The sequence below is a fragment of the Musa acuminata genome, chromosome BXJ3-6 (assembly GCF_036884655.1).
Source record: "Musa acuminata AAA Group cultivar baxijiao chromosome BXJ3-6, Cavendish_Baxijiao_AAA, whole genome shotgun sequence".
Taxonomy (NCBI): Eukaryota; Viridiplantae; Streptophyta; class Magnoliopsida; order Zingiberales; family Musaceae; genus Musa; species Musa acuminata.
The window spans coordinates 30,705,954-30,722,998 of NC_088354.1; the positions used below are offsets into that span (position 1 = coordinate 30,705,954).

The 17,045-nt window shown below is 34.4% G+C and overlaps 1 protein-coding gene and 1 non-coding gene across 2 annotated transcripts; both read left to right on the top strand.

The window, feature by feature from the left end:
• The first annotated feature begins 11,352 nt into the window (after window positions 1-11,352).
• On the top strand, window positions 11,353-12,707 carry LOC103988931 (probable strigolactone esterase DAD2). The gene is made up of 2 exons (XM_009407621.3): window positions 11,353-11,933; window positions 12,016-12,707. Exons 1-2 carry the CDS (start codon window positions 11,515-11,517, stop codon window positions 12,449-12,451), a joined length of 855 nt encoding a protein of 284 aa, XP_009405896.1. The 5' UTR covers window positions 11,353-11,514; the 3' UTR covers window positions 12,452-12,707.
• A 3,078-nt stretch (window positions 12,708-15,785) lies between these two features.
• On the top strand, window positions 15,786-15,859 carry TRNAI-AAU (transfer RNA isoleucine (anticodon AAU)). The gene has a single exon. It is a non-coding gene; the product is annotated as a tRNA-Ile (tRNA).
• Window positions 15,860-17,045: the final 1,186 nt, after the last annotated feature.

Sequence of the window (17,045 nt, forward strand, 5' to 3'; positions counted from 1 at the left end):
AGTGTTAGAATTTTAAGGGTCACACATGTATAATTAAATATGTTAAGTTATTATTTTTATTAGCCAAAAATTAAAGTGATCCAATTAAAGTAAAATTATTTGGCTAAGGGACATAATTATTATTATGAAAATTAATTATGTGGATACCATCAGTCATATTTCTAACTTAATGACGAGATAAGTTAGGAATATGAAACTCTTGAAGCATAATTGTATATTCATCAATTATGAATATAATCATAATTGTAGATTCATCAGTTATGACTATAAATAAGGTTATGGTCCCCGGTTGCAGTATTGAATGAAGTTTCTCTTCACCCGTTAAGGAGAAATCTAAAGTTCTTAAGGATACTTGCAATTGGAAGACTAAGTCACCAATTAATTCAGAAAATACTCTAATGGATTTATCAAGTATGCTTCCGTGTTAATATGTTTCTTAATTATTATAGGATTTTATGTATATTATAATGGATTTAATAAGTTTTATGGAAACATTCTTAATCCATTGTTTTGGATCTATTAAGTTTATTTTTGGACCAAAATTCAGTTATGATTCTATAAAACAATTGTTTGATCCATATTTGATACGTTAAAAGAACCCAACAATTGTTATCAGAGCCATCCTACAATAATTAATGAACATTTAAGCTTGTTTTTTCATGTATTTTAATGATATTTTTATCAGTATTTTAAAGTGATCTGGTAATCACTTCGGTTGAATTATAATACATCCATGTAATAAATTTTCATATTTGTGCTTCTAAATAGGTCAACAATATATAAAAAATTATATCTAGAAAAAAAATTCTTAATAGGTAATGCCCTGTTTTTGTGAAAAAAATAAAAAAAAAAACAGTTCATCACAAATATGTACTATTTAAAATGATCTTAAATTTTTTAAAACAACTTTGAATAGGACACTTAACGTATGTTATTGGTTTTTTATTTTAGAATTTTTTTTTGTATTTTTATAGATTTCTGAGCATATGCATAGTGTGTCATTTTTTTCTTGTTTTTTCTAGTTAGATAATTTTTCATTGAATTATTAACTATAATACCTTTTGGCTTTAAATAGGAAATAATTATTTCATAAAACGCTTGTCATATGTGTAGAATGTCTGTCATTGCAAGAATGTTGATTTAAGCATAGGTATATTTTTGTTTATGTAAATTTCTATTTAATTTATATTTAATTATCATTGATATTTTTTAAATTTTAGCTTTACAGTTTTATTTGTTTGTTCCCGTAGATCATGCCATTCTTATGATGAAGAGAGGTGAAAAAGCTATTATAGTTGAATAATTTAGGATAAAGCTTTGTAGATAATTTTGGTCACTTTTTTCAAACACATATAATGTATAGTCCAGCAAAATTAATCTCATTATCAGTGTCACTTGCATGTTATAAGAAGTATTATATCTGGTTATTTCTTAAATATCTTTGGTATTTTCGTATCTAGTGGATTAATATTGATAATTATGAAAGAAGTTATTGATCTAAAGACATTTGGATCCATAGGGTATATCTTATACAAAAGTATTATTTAATCTAAATGACTAACGATTTAAAAATATTGACAATAAATTTACATTCAAGTGATAATGGATCAGGACTTTTGTCGAATATATATGTTATATACTTTTGTTTGTATATTATTTTGTCAAATCACCTACAGATTGCAGTGGTCCTCAGCATCAACTATTGACAATTTAAAATTTTTGAACAAGTATAATTGGTGCAATAGTGGGAGAGAGACTGTCAGCTGTTTAAAAGAATATCTATTCATATTACATAACTTATGTGTAGGTATATAGTTTACACATTATTGTATTCTATTATTGTATAATATGATTTGATCTTAACATATATTTAAAATTTGATAAGGGTGGTTTCGTGAGCATGTTCCATGCTTTAAGCCATCAAATAAAGTAGAATCTCCAATATTATAGAAATGATCTATTTCCACATTGTATTTAAAAATAATTAATAGAATGATATCAACATTATCATATGATAAAGTAAGTACCTTGTTTTGAAATCAAATATAAATTTATTATTATAAATTCTATTGAAAAATAGCATAATGATCGCTTTTTATTATTTATAGATAATGAAAGAGTTAAATCCTCTGTCAAATGAGGCATGGTTATATTCTTATGAGACACCAAATGTTGAGGTATTAGATATTGAGGTACCAACAGTTAAGGTACCAGATGTTGAGATACCAATAGATAGCTGAGATACTAATAGTTGAGGTACTAAATGTTAAGGTACTAGCAGTTGAGGAGTCATGACTACTTACCTATATTTCTTTCATAAACTACATTAATTGTAATTTTTTTAGATAATTAGATAATAAAGTAAGCAATGTATGGATGATATCACAGAAGAACAATTGAAGTAACGTGAGCCTCAACAGTTTGAATGTAAAATCTGTGAGACATCTCAAGATTATTAGGATATTCATAGTGTTTATTGTGGGAACATGGTTTGGCTATGCAGTTCTTAAAATGATGCCCAAGAAACTTAAAAGACATTTGCATCGATAATTCAAATATGTAATCCACAAGAAACATTGAAGATGAACATTGAGAAGAAATTAGATGAGAAATTAGAGAAGAATAAGGTTAAACTTGAATGTAATAAAGACCAATTGAAGGTTAAACTTGGAATAAGTAGATAGTTGCCATCTTAAAAGAAAGTTTTTAATATTTTTTTATAAGATATCAAAGATACTAGTAAAGAGGATGTTTGTATTGATTTTTTTTTCATCTTCTAGAGTATTGAGAAAAATAAAATTAGTCTAGATGAAGAAGCAACAATAATCTAATGTGTTTGTATTGAATTTTTTTTTATCTTTTAGAGTATTGAGAAAAATAAAATTAATTCAGATGAAGAAGCAACAATAATCTAATGCAAGCTGAAGCACTTATCATTAGTTAATATTCGTTTTTACTTAAAGTTTTATTATATATAATTATTTTTCCATTTGTCTATTAAATATAAGACAATTGATCAAATTATTTGATTTCTTTGGTGTTATAGTTTATCAACTGACATAATATAAAGAGATGATGTACGTCACCTCAACTTGCATTGCTTTATAAAGTTATCGATTTCAATAAACGAAGATGTAATATATATATATATATGTATATATATATATGTATGTATATATATATGTATGTATATATATGTATGTATATATATATGTATGTATATATATATATATATGTATGTATATATATATATATATATGTATATATATATATATGTATGTATATATATATATGTATGTATATATATATATATGTATATATATATATATATATATATATATATATATATATATATATATGCCGACATTCTAATTAGAAAGGCATGTGCAATGGCATCACTTGAATTCTTTTTTATGCCATCAATAGTAATGTATTCCAGATTCAAAATATATTTAGTATTTAGTATTATTAATATTTTTCTTATTTAGAATAGTATTTATAGATTACTAACTTTTTCTTATTATTTTAGAAACATTTCAATGTACATGGCCTTGTATTATTTAAATAGTATAGCAAGACTCATAAAGAGCTGATTAAATATATTTTCATGTCATTGTATAGTAAGAAAATGAAGCATTGACACTTATCAATATATATAGGATGATTTGGGCACACTATAATTCAATATCTAATGTAAAATATAAGATTAAAATATTATAAAGCAGTAAATGTTCAGTAGAGTCCTTTTAAATATTTTTATTTTAATAAATAAATTTAATGAAGCTTGTTTCCAATGTTGCAGGTGAACATATTTAAGAATCTGAGTGATGCAAATACAAAATTATTGTATCCCAGAATTACACTAATCATCAAAGTAAAGGGATGGTTATAGGAAAAATATAGTTATCTAAAGCAAGTTGCATCATAAGTTATTATAAACATTATGAAATATCATAAATAGTATGTCGTTGATTAATTAACCAATTAATAACTTTTGCATGTTCCACAAATGATTATTATGTATTCGGTATGAAGTACATCATAGATTTTCTGTGCTATTCTTCTAAAGAAAAATGATGGGGTTTTTGGATGACAAATATTTTTTTGGACAATTTACTTTTTAGTTTTTCATCAGAATTGTATGTATCTAGTCATAATTATATATATAGTCTTGCAAATCCTATATGATATAGAATGTTAGTGTATAAGTTCGATTTTATGAAGAAATATGATTCTTTAAAAGAATTTATATTTTAAAATTATATACATTATTAAAATTTTGGTAGCATTTCAGTAATGTGTATCCTAGTATTGTAGAAATCATAGACATATTCTAGTGTTTTAAGAAATAAAGAGCAATTCTATATTTATGTTTTCAGCTGTAATGTGTGTCTAAACATATTATACTCATGCAATGTTTTTTGATATTTAACCTTTACTTATATCTCAAACACGTGGTAAAACTTTGGCTCTCAAAATGAGATGAGATATATTCTTTTTTCCAAAATCTAAAAATAGTACATCCAAATAACCTAAAATTTCTAGAAAAGATTTGCATTTGACTTAGATGGATATATGTCACTGGTTTTCTATTTTAAAATTTTTTTAATAAATTTATAAATTATTCAACATGTGAACTATATGTTTTTTTTTTTTTACCTTTGATTAACTTTTTCTCATTTTCAGAGAAATATTGTCATTTCATACAATATTTTTTTGACATTTGAGCTTCTAAATTAATTCAAAATACTTAATAAAACTTTAGGTCAGAGAAAATGATTCATAATATGCGATGCATTATTTTTGTCACAAACTAAAAAATAATGCATTACATAATTGGACAAGTCTAAATGATCTAAAAGTTTTAAGAAAGTTTTGCATTGGACTCAGATAAACATATGTCACTGGTTTTCCATTTTATAATTTTTTTTGATATTTTTATGAATTATTCAGCTTATGAACTATGTGTGATTTTTTATTTTCATAGAAATATCATGAATCCATATAATATTTTTTAACGCTTGAGCTTCTAAATTGTACCAAAACAGCTAGTAAAAATCTAGATTTGAGAAAAAAAATAATCTAAAATGTGATATACTATTTTTACCTAAAACCTAAAAATAGTGTATCAAATAGAAAGATTATTCCAATAGACCTAAAATTTTTAGAATAGGTTTGCATTTGACTCAGATGAACATATGTCATTAGTTTTTTATTTTATTTTTTTTAATCTTTTTATGAATTATTCAGATTACGAACTGTGCATCATTTTTTAATTTTTAGCCAACTTTTTCTCAATTTCTACAGAAATATCATGGATCCATATAATTTTTTTGATATTTAATTTTTTAAATTAGTTCAAAATACCTAGCAAAAATTTGAAACAAAGACAATAGTCCCAATATGCAATGTATTATTTTTTTCCTAAGATTCAAAAAGAGTAAACTCAATAGATATGAAAATTTTAGAAAAAACTTCAATTAGACCAATATGGACATATGTCCCTGTTTTTCCATTTAAAAAAATATTTTATTTTTATGAATTATTTAACTTGTTAAATATGTTTTCTTTTTTTATTTTTGGCCAAATTTTTTTTTATTTCCATGGAAATATCATTTATCCATGTAATGTTTCTTAATATTTGAGTTTCTAAATTAGTCTAGAATACTTTGGAAAAGTTTGAGCTAATTTCTAATATGTGATAGATATACTATTTTAGCTTAAAATCCAAAAACAGTGCATCCAATAGAAGGACTGATATAATAGACTTGAAAATTTTAGAAAGACTTCAACCCAAAGGAATGTAGGTTACTAGTTCTCTATTTTAATTTTTTTGATATTTTTATAAATTATTTAGATTATGAACTATGTGCTAATTTTTATTTTTAGCTATTTTTTTATTTTCATAAAACATCATGGATCCATACAATGTTTTTTGACATTAGATCTTCTAAATTAGACCAAAACACTTGGTAAGAATCCAGAATAGAGAAAATAATTTCTAATATGTGATGCATTATTTTTGCTCAAAATTCAAAAAAATAGTGCATCTTATAGAAGGATTGGTGCGATAAATCTAAAAATTTTTAAAAAAAGTTTGCATTGGATACAAATAGACATATGTCATTGATATTCTGTTTTAAATTTTTAAAGATATTTTTATGAATTATTTAGCTTATAAACTATGTGCTTTTTAAATTTTTGGTTAATTTTTTTTCTATTTCCATGAAAATATCATAAATCTATATAATGTTTTTTGACATTTGATCTTCTAAATTGATCCAAAATACTTAGTAAAATTTTATATTATGGAATCAGGAAGAAGGACAGGTTCAACGAACCTGAAAATATTTGGAAACACTCCGATTAGATCCAAATCGACAATTGTCACTGGTTTTTCATTTAATTTTTTTATATTTATAAATTATTTAGCTTATGAACTATGTGTTATTTTTTATTTTCTTTTTTCATAGAAATATCATGGGTCCATGCAATTTTTTTTCACATATAAGATTCTAAATTGGTCCAAAACCTAGTAAAAATTTAGATCATAGAAAATAATTCCTATGTGATGCATTTATTTTGCCTCAAGCCTAAAAATAATGCATTGCATAGTGGAACTAGTCAAAATGACCTGAAATTTTTAGAAAAAATTTACATCGGACCTGAATGGATATGTCTCACTGGTTTTCAAAACACCGAGATATTTGCATAATAGATGCAACATCAATATAAAAAATAAGTCACGTTTATAATTTGAAACTTCTAAAACAAACTCTGAAAGTCTAAAAATATTTTTTAAAAATAATTTCCTAATGAAACTATCATTTGGACACGAGTCTCGTAATTATACAATTTTAACTCCCTTAAAAATAGAATTATATTTGATTGGTCAAAGTTACCACAAACCTTATTAAGTGCAATCTCCAATGTAACATAAGTTTTTTTTTTGTATAAAACAATAATTCTTAATTTTTTTTATATTAGTAATAATCATCTTTGGAGAATAATCAATATTTATCATAACTTATTATTTGATGAAAGAACTATTGCATTCCTTATGACCCCTATTCAATCTTAGCAAATTACTATCATGCACTTGGCAATCGGAAACTTGCATTTTACTTTTATCTTATAACTTTTAGTTATAACATGTTTAATCTTAAAATTTCTTTAAATAACCTAGTCTTCTGAGGCTTTTTAAAATTTAGTCCTATCTTAAAACACTTGTATAAAGACATTATTTAGATTATACAATAATATATATAATAAAATAACTCTAATATCATTCAAATACCATACTTGACCAATAAACAAATCATTGTATGAACAATTATTATCTTCAACACACCATCATCTTGGCTACAACCATATTTATTTATTCTGAGTAACAACATCTAATGCATCATAAATATTATGGTTTAAGTCACATTTAATCTTTTCTTACAATCTTTCTTCAGCCAATTAATTTTCGAAGATATCACTACTATTTATTCAAGTCTATGAAAAGAGTCTCAAAACATATATTATTTAGCAAATGATTTTCACTTTGACTTAATGTCTCACCTAATGCCTATCTATCAATATCATCACAAACTAAAAATACTTTAGCGAGAATAGAATCCTCCGGGATTATTAGAATTAAAAAAATTATTTTTAGAATCAATGAACTAAGATAACAATAAAATAGGTTATAACACATTGCCTTTCATAAAAGTACTATATGAAACGAATATTTGTTTAAAAGACATCAATATACTTATATGATTTTTTTTATTTTATTGATTCAAGAAGAAATGAAAAAAATAAAAGAATAAGGAGATGAGCAAGAAAAACAACAGCAACCAAGAAGACTAAGTAAGAATGAAATGGACAAGAAGAACAGTGACAAAGGAAGAAGTTTTTAGCTTTTTTTATTGAGATCAGCACCTTTACTATGATAGCAGCTTATCATACACTTTGCAGGTTTCTTTCATAGTTAAAATGTTCAACCAGTAAGTGAACCAATGAGAAAGCATTCATCTTATGTAATATCTTAGTATGATATATCTGGCACATCATCGTTTTTGGGTCGACCGAGCTCCACGTATGGAGTCCCGATCGATCATGAATTATGAGTTTAAAGAGGTTTTGGGTTGGAGCCACATAATATTTGATTGAAATCTTACATATCAAGAGTTAACACATTACTCCATCCAATTCCATTTCTCATGAGAATCCTAGCCAAATAAACATGAAATATCCTACCAATGGGACCTCGAGCAAAGGATTCTCTTGATCCACACACACACACACACACACTACATAAATATCTCCATATAAAGGTGGTGGTTGAAATCATGGTGTCCATGACTGAACCATAGGTTCAGTGCATTCATCAGTGTTAGGTCTTGGAATCCTTTCTGAGATGGCCAGGGACTCACTCATTTAGAAGATGTCAGGGAAAAAGGTAAGGTAAAAGATCCCAAGAAACAAGAGAGCCATTTCCAGTGATCATTCAAGGAGTGTTCTTCCCTGAGCCCGAGCATAATACTTGGTACACTCAGAACCTGCACTTGCGTAGAGGATAAGGCCAACGAGTCATCCGATCATCCCACTACCAATTTCTTGCACCTTGTATAAAGACACATCTCTTTCTCCCTCAAACAAAGTCATTGTCAAGAAAGATGAGCAGAAATGGTGAAAGGGACCCAGAGATCATGGCCACAAGAATATTAAGATAGCTGTCTATTTCTTGCATTGTTTTCAAAGGCACTGGACCTAAAGAAAGACTGAATTTTACATCAAGGTTTTTGGTTTCAGTATGGCCACTTCACTGCAGCATCTGTCACAACCTTTCTTTTCATCTACCTTCACAAATTCCTCCCTTGTGGGTGCCAAAACCTTATCTAACAGACATATGATTCATAGTTAATTCTAAGATCTAACTTAGAAGTTCATATAGGATGCTCAAATCATAATGTCAGGTGATTTGAATTGGAATGAGTTTTTTCGAATTTAATGAGGGTCTCATCATCCATTTTTGATCTAGACAATCGTTATAAGATTTGTTTATTCGATTTAGGTGATAAAAGATTGAGAAAAATATATAATTTTTAAGTTTTTTCATACACAATAATTTTTATTTTTGTCATTACATTATCCTAATAGATCAATTGTCATTCTTTGATTACTAGGACGGATTAGTCGATCACACTTTCGTCAATACAGGACCTTATAATAGGAAAAGAATAATATTTACGAATGCAAGGATTGTCTACTTGTTCATCTTAATTTGAAATGAATGAGCCCTTAAGCACTATTACCATCAAAATACATGAACAAAACTTGTCTCAGAAACTGACGTCATTGTTTCTCCAAGTAAAACATATGCATGGTGTTGATCTACCTTTTAGAAACTCACTACAAGGAGGACCACAGATCATGAATTGGATGCAGGAAAAGGATGTTCTCCTGTCCTTACTCCAACAATTGAGCCACGAAGCAATGGTGCTATGTATCCCTTGTCAGGAGAAGGGGAAAAAGAAAGAGTGCTATTGGAGCTCGAAAGGGTGAAAGATGTTGTCCTGGGAATCTGGTCCATGTGACACCCCACCCCAGCCAAAGCAGGAGAGGAAAAGGAAAGGGCAAAGATAAAAAAGATGTAATAGCTCAGTGCAGATGAAGAAATGAAAAGCTTTGACATGAAAGATTGGAGCAATGACATATTCTTCTTCGCTCTACAACTCTTTAAGATCTCAGATAATAACCATCTAACATCTGGCATACTCTTTTTATATTGAAATGTGATGATGGTAGGGAAAATAGACATCATGAATGAATCACACCTGCCATAGATTTGTGCTATCAAATCGATCTTTTTTTAGAGTGCAGTATAATTTCATATAAGTCAGATTAGATCATCTTTATAATTCAAATTGACGACTGGCTATCAAACTTATAGATTATTATTCTTTTTTATGCCACTTATTTTGCTACTTTCTTCATCTCATCATTTCTCTACCATAAAAAACAATTTTGCCGGGTTTGTATCCTTACTCAAAACACAAATCATGTACAGGGGGTGGATAAATAGGAATAGAAAATGAGGTGTTGGTCAATCCCCATCCAATTTCTTAGAGATAAATGGGGGAAGAAATTGAGCAAAGGTTAGGGTGGGCCCGGCTGCATGTGGGGAGGAATTAGGTGGATGCGGCTGCAAGATAGTGAGGGACCAAAAGCAGCAGCAGCAGCAGCAGCACTACAGTGGAGAACAGAGATAGGCTATGAATCAGATTCTTGGTGAAGTTATCCACTTCTGCTACCACAAACCATCATTGCTCTCTTGCCAGATATCGATCAGCAGTGTCATCCCGGGCTTCGCTTGCCAACAAAATTCATGGCACACATAGCTCACCAGCAACAGTTGCATCAGAAAAGATGGGAGCAATCAAGAGCTGGGACAATGTAGAGCTGGGACACATAGCGCACAACAAATCCCAGCTAACATCAGCAAACTTAGCTCAAATAATCATTCAAACAAATCTGAGACCAAAACTAGAAACTGACAAACATATATAATAATGTAGAACGTTGGAAACAAGACAATGTGATCCTCCTTCTTCTTCTCCTCCTCTGTTTTGTATTTGTTTACAGTCAGGGACGACAACTGTGAGAGCAAGACAATATGATCTCCCTTCTTCTTCCTCTGTTTTCTGCTTGTTTGCGGTCAGAGACAACTGTGATGCAAGAGCTCAGAAGCTAATTGCAGAATTGTGGTTTTTCCTGTAGCTGCTTATGGTGGATATGTGCTGCAATTTTGATTGGAAAATGCCAGTGTTGCACATTTATTTGGTGTATATGTGGTCTGAATGTGACTTCCACTCTAATATTTTTACTGATTTGGGTAAACCTGTTACACCTTGATTGCGAGATTATTTCTTTTATCTTCGATCAACCTTCATCTCACACATGAGTATTTTATATTTATTGAAAGTTAGAATCAAATTAATCATGATTGACATATATAAAGATTGGATATAATCTAAGCTGTTATGTACTAAATGATATTTATGAAAAAAATTATAGACCGAGGAGGATTCAAAAGCTCCAACTAAGAACAATAAAATAAACTATTATGAGACTACTTGTTTAAGTATAAATTTGTATGATACAGTGGTAACATATTTTCCTTGGACAAATAAGAGTCAAGTTACTTGTGATGTGACCATAATTACCGTCATCATCCCCTCAGAATCCATGGAGTAGAAGAAGAGGGTGAAGCATCCTTTTCCAACCTCTCTCTCTCTCTGTCTCTCCCTCTCCATCGCTAACCCCACTTGTCTATATATACATAGAAACCAAAGCACTTGAGAAACACATATGTACCGTATTATATCTCCAAGTGTGTGTATATAGACCATCTTCCTCTCTCTCTATTCTCAGCGATATGAATGCCAATCATACATAAGTATTACTTGGTCTAAGGGACACATTATTATTAGGTAAAAGGGAGGGCGCGAGGTGAGGCCAGGCATGGGTGGCAACAGCAATGTCAGAGCAGCGGCGGCAGGCAACGGGAGCGGCAGCGGGAAGCTGCTAGAGATTCTGAACGTGAGGGTGGTGGGCGGTGGCGAGCGGGTGCTGGTGCTGTCGCACGGCTTCGGCACGGACCAGTCGGCGTGGAACCGCGTCCTCCCCTACTTCCAGCGCGACTACCGGGTCGTACTCTACGACCTGGTCTGCGCCGGCAGCGTCAACCCCGATCACTTCGACTTCCGCCGCTACACCACCCTCGACGCCTACGTCGACGACCTCCTCGCCATCCTTGACGCCCTCCGCGTCGACCGCTGCTTCTTCGTCGGTCACTCCGTCTCCGCCATGATCGGTATCCTCGCCGCCATCCGCCGCCCTGAGCTCTTCCTCAAGCTCATCCTCGTTGGCGCCTCCCCCAGGTTTGTTTGTATGCACCTCCATATGCATGTATGCCATCCTGTTCTTGCGACTGATAGGAGTGAGCTCGTCGCGATCGATCAGGTTCTTAAACGACAGAGACTACCACGGGGGATTCGAGAGGGGTGAGATCGAGAAAGTGTTCGCGGCGATGGAGGCGAACTACGACGCGTGGGTGCGGGGGTTCGCGCCGCTGGCGGTGGGGGCTGACGTGCCCGCGGCTGTCCGGGAGTTCAGCCGAACGCTGTTCAACATGCGGCCAGACATCTCGCTGTTCGTGTCGCGGACGGTGTTCAACAGCGACCTCCGCGGCGTGCTTGGCCTCGTCCGCGCCCCCTGCGTCGTCATCCAGACCGCCAAGGACGTCTCCGTTCCCGTCTCCGTCGCCGCCTACCTCAAGGCCCACCTGGGCGGCCGCACTACCGTCGAGCTCCTCCCCATCGAGGGCCACCTCCCTCACCTCAGCGCCCCCGCCGCCCTCGTCCCGGTGCTCCGCCGCGCCCTCGCCTCTCACCGCTGACCGCCACCGCTGCCGAGGGAGCCCACCATCTCCCGCTGCCCACTACAATTGGATCGAGTCCCGGTTTCATGTATGGCTTATGACACGTGGACATCAAAATCTGGTCACTCGTCTCTATCCATCGAGGATAGCCAAGTGAATTCCACGTGGAGGTCACGTGATCTCATCTTCCTTGTTCTGTGTACCTACCTTTGTACCACGAAACTGTCAAATAAAGTGGGCAAACGGGGCAAACGAATCGAGGCTTTACGGTCCATCCTCTTCATTATAGTGCACGCACTGTTTGCTTCCACTATCGATCGATAACTACGCGGGGGTGTGGTATGTATGTATGTGCGCATCATTTTGTTTGTGATTTTGACAGGCCAAACTGGATAAGAGTTGGCCAAAGGCATATTTGGGTCTCTTCTCTTGGAGAAGGGTTAAAACGAGCCTGGATTTGAGATGAATGGCGACCGGACGGAAAAAGGGGCCAACATTGACGTGAGGCTTAGCTTTTTGTAGGTCCCGCTCCTCGGGGCCATAGTTGTTCTGCTGGCCCCCGCAGTGTGGGTAACTCAGTCAGAGTTACCGAAGGTGGGCGTAAATAAAAGTCGATGGATGATGATGCTCTTACGTGAGAAGCAGTCGTGTTGCATGATACAGAATGTCCATGGGACCCATGTGATGTGGCGTCCTCTCATAGGTGGGCCAGAACGTAGAGAAGGCAAAGCCATTGATGAACCGTGTCGCTGTAATAATCTGTTGCTGTGATCTGTTATCTTCCGTCCACAAAGGCAATATACACCTACGCAACGCGCGAACCCGAAAGCGCACCACACAAGCCGAACTGACCCCTTGGGTCCAACATACACCTCACTCCGGTCCGAGACGGTTCGCGCTCGAACCGGTCCGGCGCCACCCGGTTGCAGTCCGACGCACCAATTGCCGCCATATAAACCAGTAAGCTGTTCCTTGGTTCCCGCTAGCGGGCCGAAGTGCCGATGGAGCGAGGGCTAAGGCGAAGGGAAGGCAGATCGATGCCCACCCGATCTCAATGGCGGGCGCCTGTACTCCCGGTCGGAAAGGAAAGGGAGCCCAGGTTACCCCGTCTTCTCGTCCTCTCAAATTATAGCTAGACGCTGCAATTTGAGTTATTGAGCTCTTCTCTGGTGATTTGATGCCGATCCTAGGGTCCCACTGACCGACAGACTCTCGATATATGTCCTCATTTTCGTTTCCGGCGAAGTTTTTATAGTAATTGACATGAATGACAGCTTCTTTTTGCTTATGGATGTCTTCTTGCAGATTAGGGTTTTGGGTCCTTCACGTTTGGCCTCGATACGGCGGTATCCACTAGGGTTTATGATTGCCTAGTGGATACGTTGTGACATTATGATATCTGTTTATAGGAAATCATTTCTGCTGAACAATTTTATTGTCCGCAAGGAAAGCCTCTAAATCTCAATGCTAGATGACGAAAGTTGAAATTACCTTTCTCTTTGACGATATCTCTATAGGATGTTGTAGAACTCGGTTGAAGCACTCAAAACTGGATACCTAATGCCCCACTTAGTTCTTTCTGGGATGTTTATATTGCGGCTAAGAATTCAACTTGGTGGTACTGAATCTTGGTTTTGCAGTTGACTACATGGGAACAAGTGAGTTGGAGCATATCCGTGCTTTCTGTCCAAGAGAGATAATCGAGATGTTTGACTAGAGAACAACCAGTAATTACTGCCTTATCGAACCTCTTTTGGACCAAAAGTGATACATTAGACATTAGGATCCTTGTAGGAGACAACTTTTGAAGACTGTTGCATTCAAAAAGTGTACTGATTCAGTATATTGGGCTTTCTTTTGTCAGGGTGAAGTGTCCGATCAACCTTAGTCAAAGCATATTGGAAGTGTGATGATTCACTTAAGCTCATCCTTTTGGAGGTCTGTGTTTGCAGGTGGTTCCTATGATGAATGATTAATGGAAATCATCAAGGATAAATGATTCAACAAATATAAGTTTCCTTTTCTGTTTTGCAGTACTTCAAATTATATTTTAAGATTGTTCACTGATTTTAATGGTTTTTTTGAGGAATGATATGGTATATATTTTCTTCTTGAATGTACTTGCCACTTCTAAGAAGGTAAATTACAAGATGCTGTGGAGATTATAGTTATTGTTTACTATTTTCTCATTGTAGCTCAACATATCATTTTATTGGCATTAATTATAAACCAAGATTGATGAAAATTTAAAATTTTGCAATTAACACTTGAATATCGTTGCAAATTGTATGTTGGGCTTTTCTACAGTTCTGTGTGCTTCATTTTATGTACATATGAACTGCTGTCATTTGACTTGTTGTCATCATGGTCAAACTCATTTATGTGGCCAAAAGCAGCCAATTAAGTTTGCTATATTTGTTTTGTACTAAAACCACTCTGAGGCTGTTAGGGAATATTTATGCAAAAACCACCAATGACGAATATACATTTGACATACCAAAACTAGGTATAAGTAGAAAGACAGGAATATTTAATGTTGGTAAATATTTGCTTCTTCCATAACTGACAATCTTCCTGTGTTTCAAAACATTCTTTGAAGAATCTGTAGATCAGCAGTGAAAATTTGAGATTGTTATGATGTGCATTGAACTCATCTTTAGTTAATACACTTTATCTTTGCAAGCTTGGGCTGGTTGGATGTAACATTTTCAATTATGCTGCAGATATACTCAAAAGACAAAAATTGGAGATTTGGTTTCTCTTCCTTTAATGCGTTTACATTTTGTCGCACTTATTACATTGAAACTATCCTAGAGCTTGGGAACTGGTTTCTTACTCTGTTTAGTCTCTGTTATTATTTTCCATAGTAATACAAGTAACTTGCAGATTAATTTTCACATAAATCATGATTTGTCCTTTTTTGTTTCTTATTGATCTTCTTATCCATCTTCTGTGGTTTCATTTGTCAATTTGGATACTGTGACATTTATTTTCGTTGGTGCATATCCTTCTATATTAAGTTTTGTATTTTGGCTTTTTCTGACTAGATCTGCCCATAGTTACCTTGAAAACCATGTTTTGATATTAATTATTAATGATTGTCCATGGCTCTGTTGGTTGGCTTTGTAACAAGTATCCTGATCTGGATAGTGATTGTTGTGGTTGGAAATTTTGATGTGACTGCACGTTTCTATTTTTATTAGTATAGTGTTTGATTCTCTCCATTGCTCTGATAATTTTGGATACCTCAAAAGCTTTTAGGTGTTAAAATAAATCTTTGTCTTTCATGGGAAACCTTGGAACTATTTCTGATTATTCAATAATATGTTATAATTTAATTTAAATATCAGATGGCCTATTAGCTCAGTTGGTTAGAGCGTCGTGCTAATAACGCGAAGGTCGCAGGTTCGAAACCTGCATGGGCCATTAAATTTTTTTATTTATCTATTTTTATGTAATACAGCTTGGAAAACCTATCTTTTTTGGGCTTTTTCTGGAAGGTATCCTTGTTTTCATTTTTCCCATATTATGCATGCTTCTTTAGCGTGGGGAGCTCTGAATCAAAAGATAAAGGAGGGGATCGAGGACACCCCCCTTGTAAATGGTGTAATGGAAGGTGTCTAAGGTGAAGGCGAGGGGGGAAACGACAGAAGTGGCACAAGCTGTGGTGGAGATGGAAGGTGAGGGCCTTGATGACATCTCGATAGCGATAAACAAGGGCAAGGGTGAGAGTGGCGAATAAGGGCGAGGAGGGGGTTGAGGACACCCTCTCTAAGATGGTGCGATGAAAGACATCTAAGGTGACGCAAGGAGGGAAACAACAATAGTGGTGGCGTAAGCTGTGGTGGAGATGGACGACAAGGGTGAGGGCCTTAGTGACATCTCAATAGCGACAGACGAGGGCAGGGGGGAGAGTGTCGAGCAAGGGTGAGAGAGGTGACATACGAGAGCGTGATAGAAAAGGAAGGTCCTTAGCGACGACAACATCGGATGAGGGCGAGGGCGCGTTCGAGGGTGAGCGAGGAGGTGGCGGACGAGGGCACGACAGTAGTGGCAAACAAGGGCGAGGGTGGAGGTGATGGGTGACAACAAGGAGCATTATAGGTATTACACGAAAAAGTAAGGTGTACCATTTGGGGAAAACTAAAAATAGGGGCATTTATTTTTATGTGATATAGTTTCTTAGACGATTTTCTTGAAAAAGCATATCTTTTTGGGCTTTTTTTTCTGGAAGATACCATTGTTTTCATTTTTCCCATATTATGGAAGCTCCTTTAGTGCAGGGAGCTCGGAATCCAAAAGACGAAGGAGGGGGTCGAGGACACCCACCTTGAAGATAGTGTGATGGAAGGCGTCTAAGGTGGAGGCGAGGAGGGAAACGATAGAATGGGCATAAGCTGTGGTGGAGATGGAGGGTGAGGATCTCGCAATAAGGCCTTGGTGGCATCTCGACAGGGACAAACTAGGGCAAGGGTGATAGTGGCAAACAAGGGCGAGAGCGGAGGCGGCGAATAAGAGTGTGATAGAGAAGGTCCTTAGCAATGACAACATTGGATGAGGGCGAGGGTGTGTTTGAGGGTGAGGGTGTAGGCGGCGGACGAGGGCATGACGA

Bases quoted from the DNA above. Each gene is read 5' to 3' on its own strand.
- LOC103988931 (XM_009407621.3), top strand. From the start codon at position 11,515: ATGGGTGGCAACAGCAATGTCAGAGCAGCGGCGGCAGGCAACGGGAGC. The intron at 11,934-12,015 runs GTTTGTTTGTAT...GCGATCGATCAG, and splicing joins CTCGTTGGCGCCTCCCCCAG to GTTCTTAAACGACAGAGACT.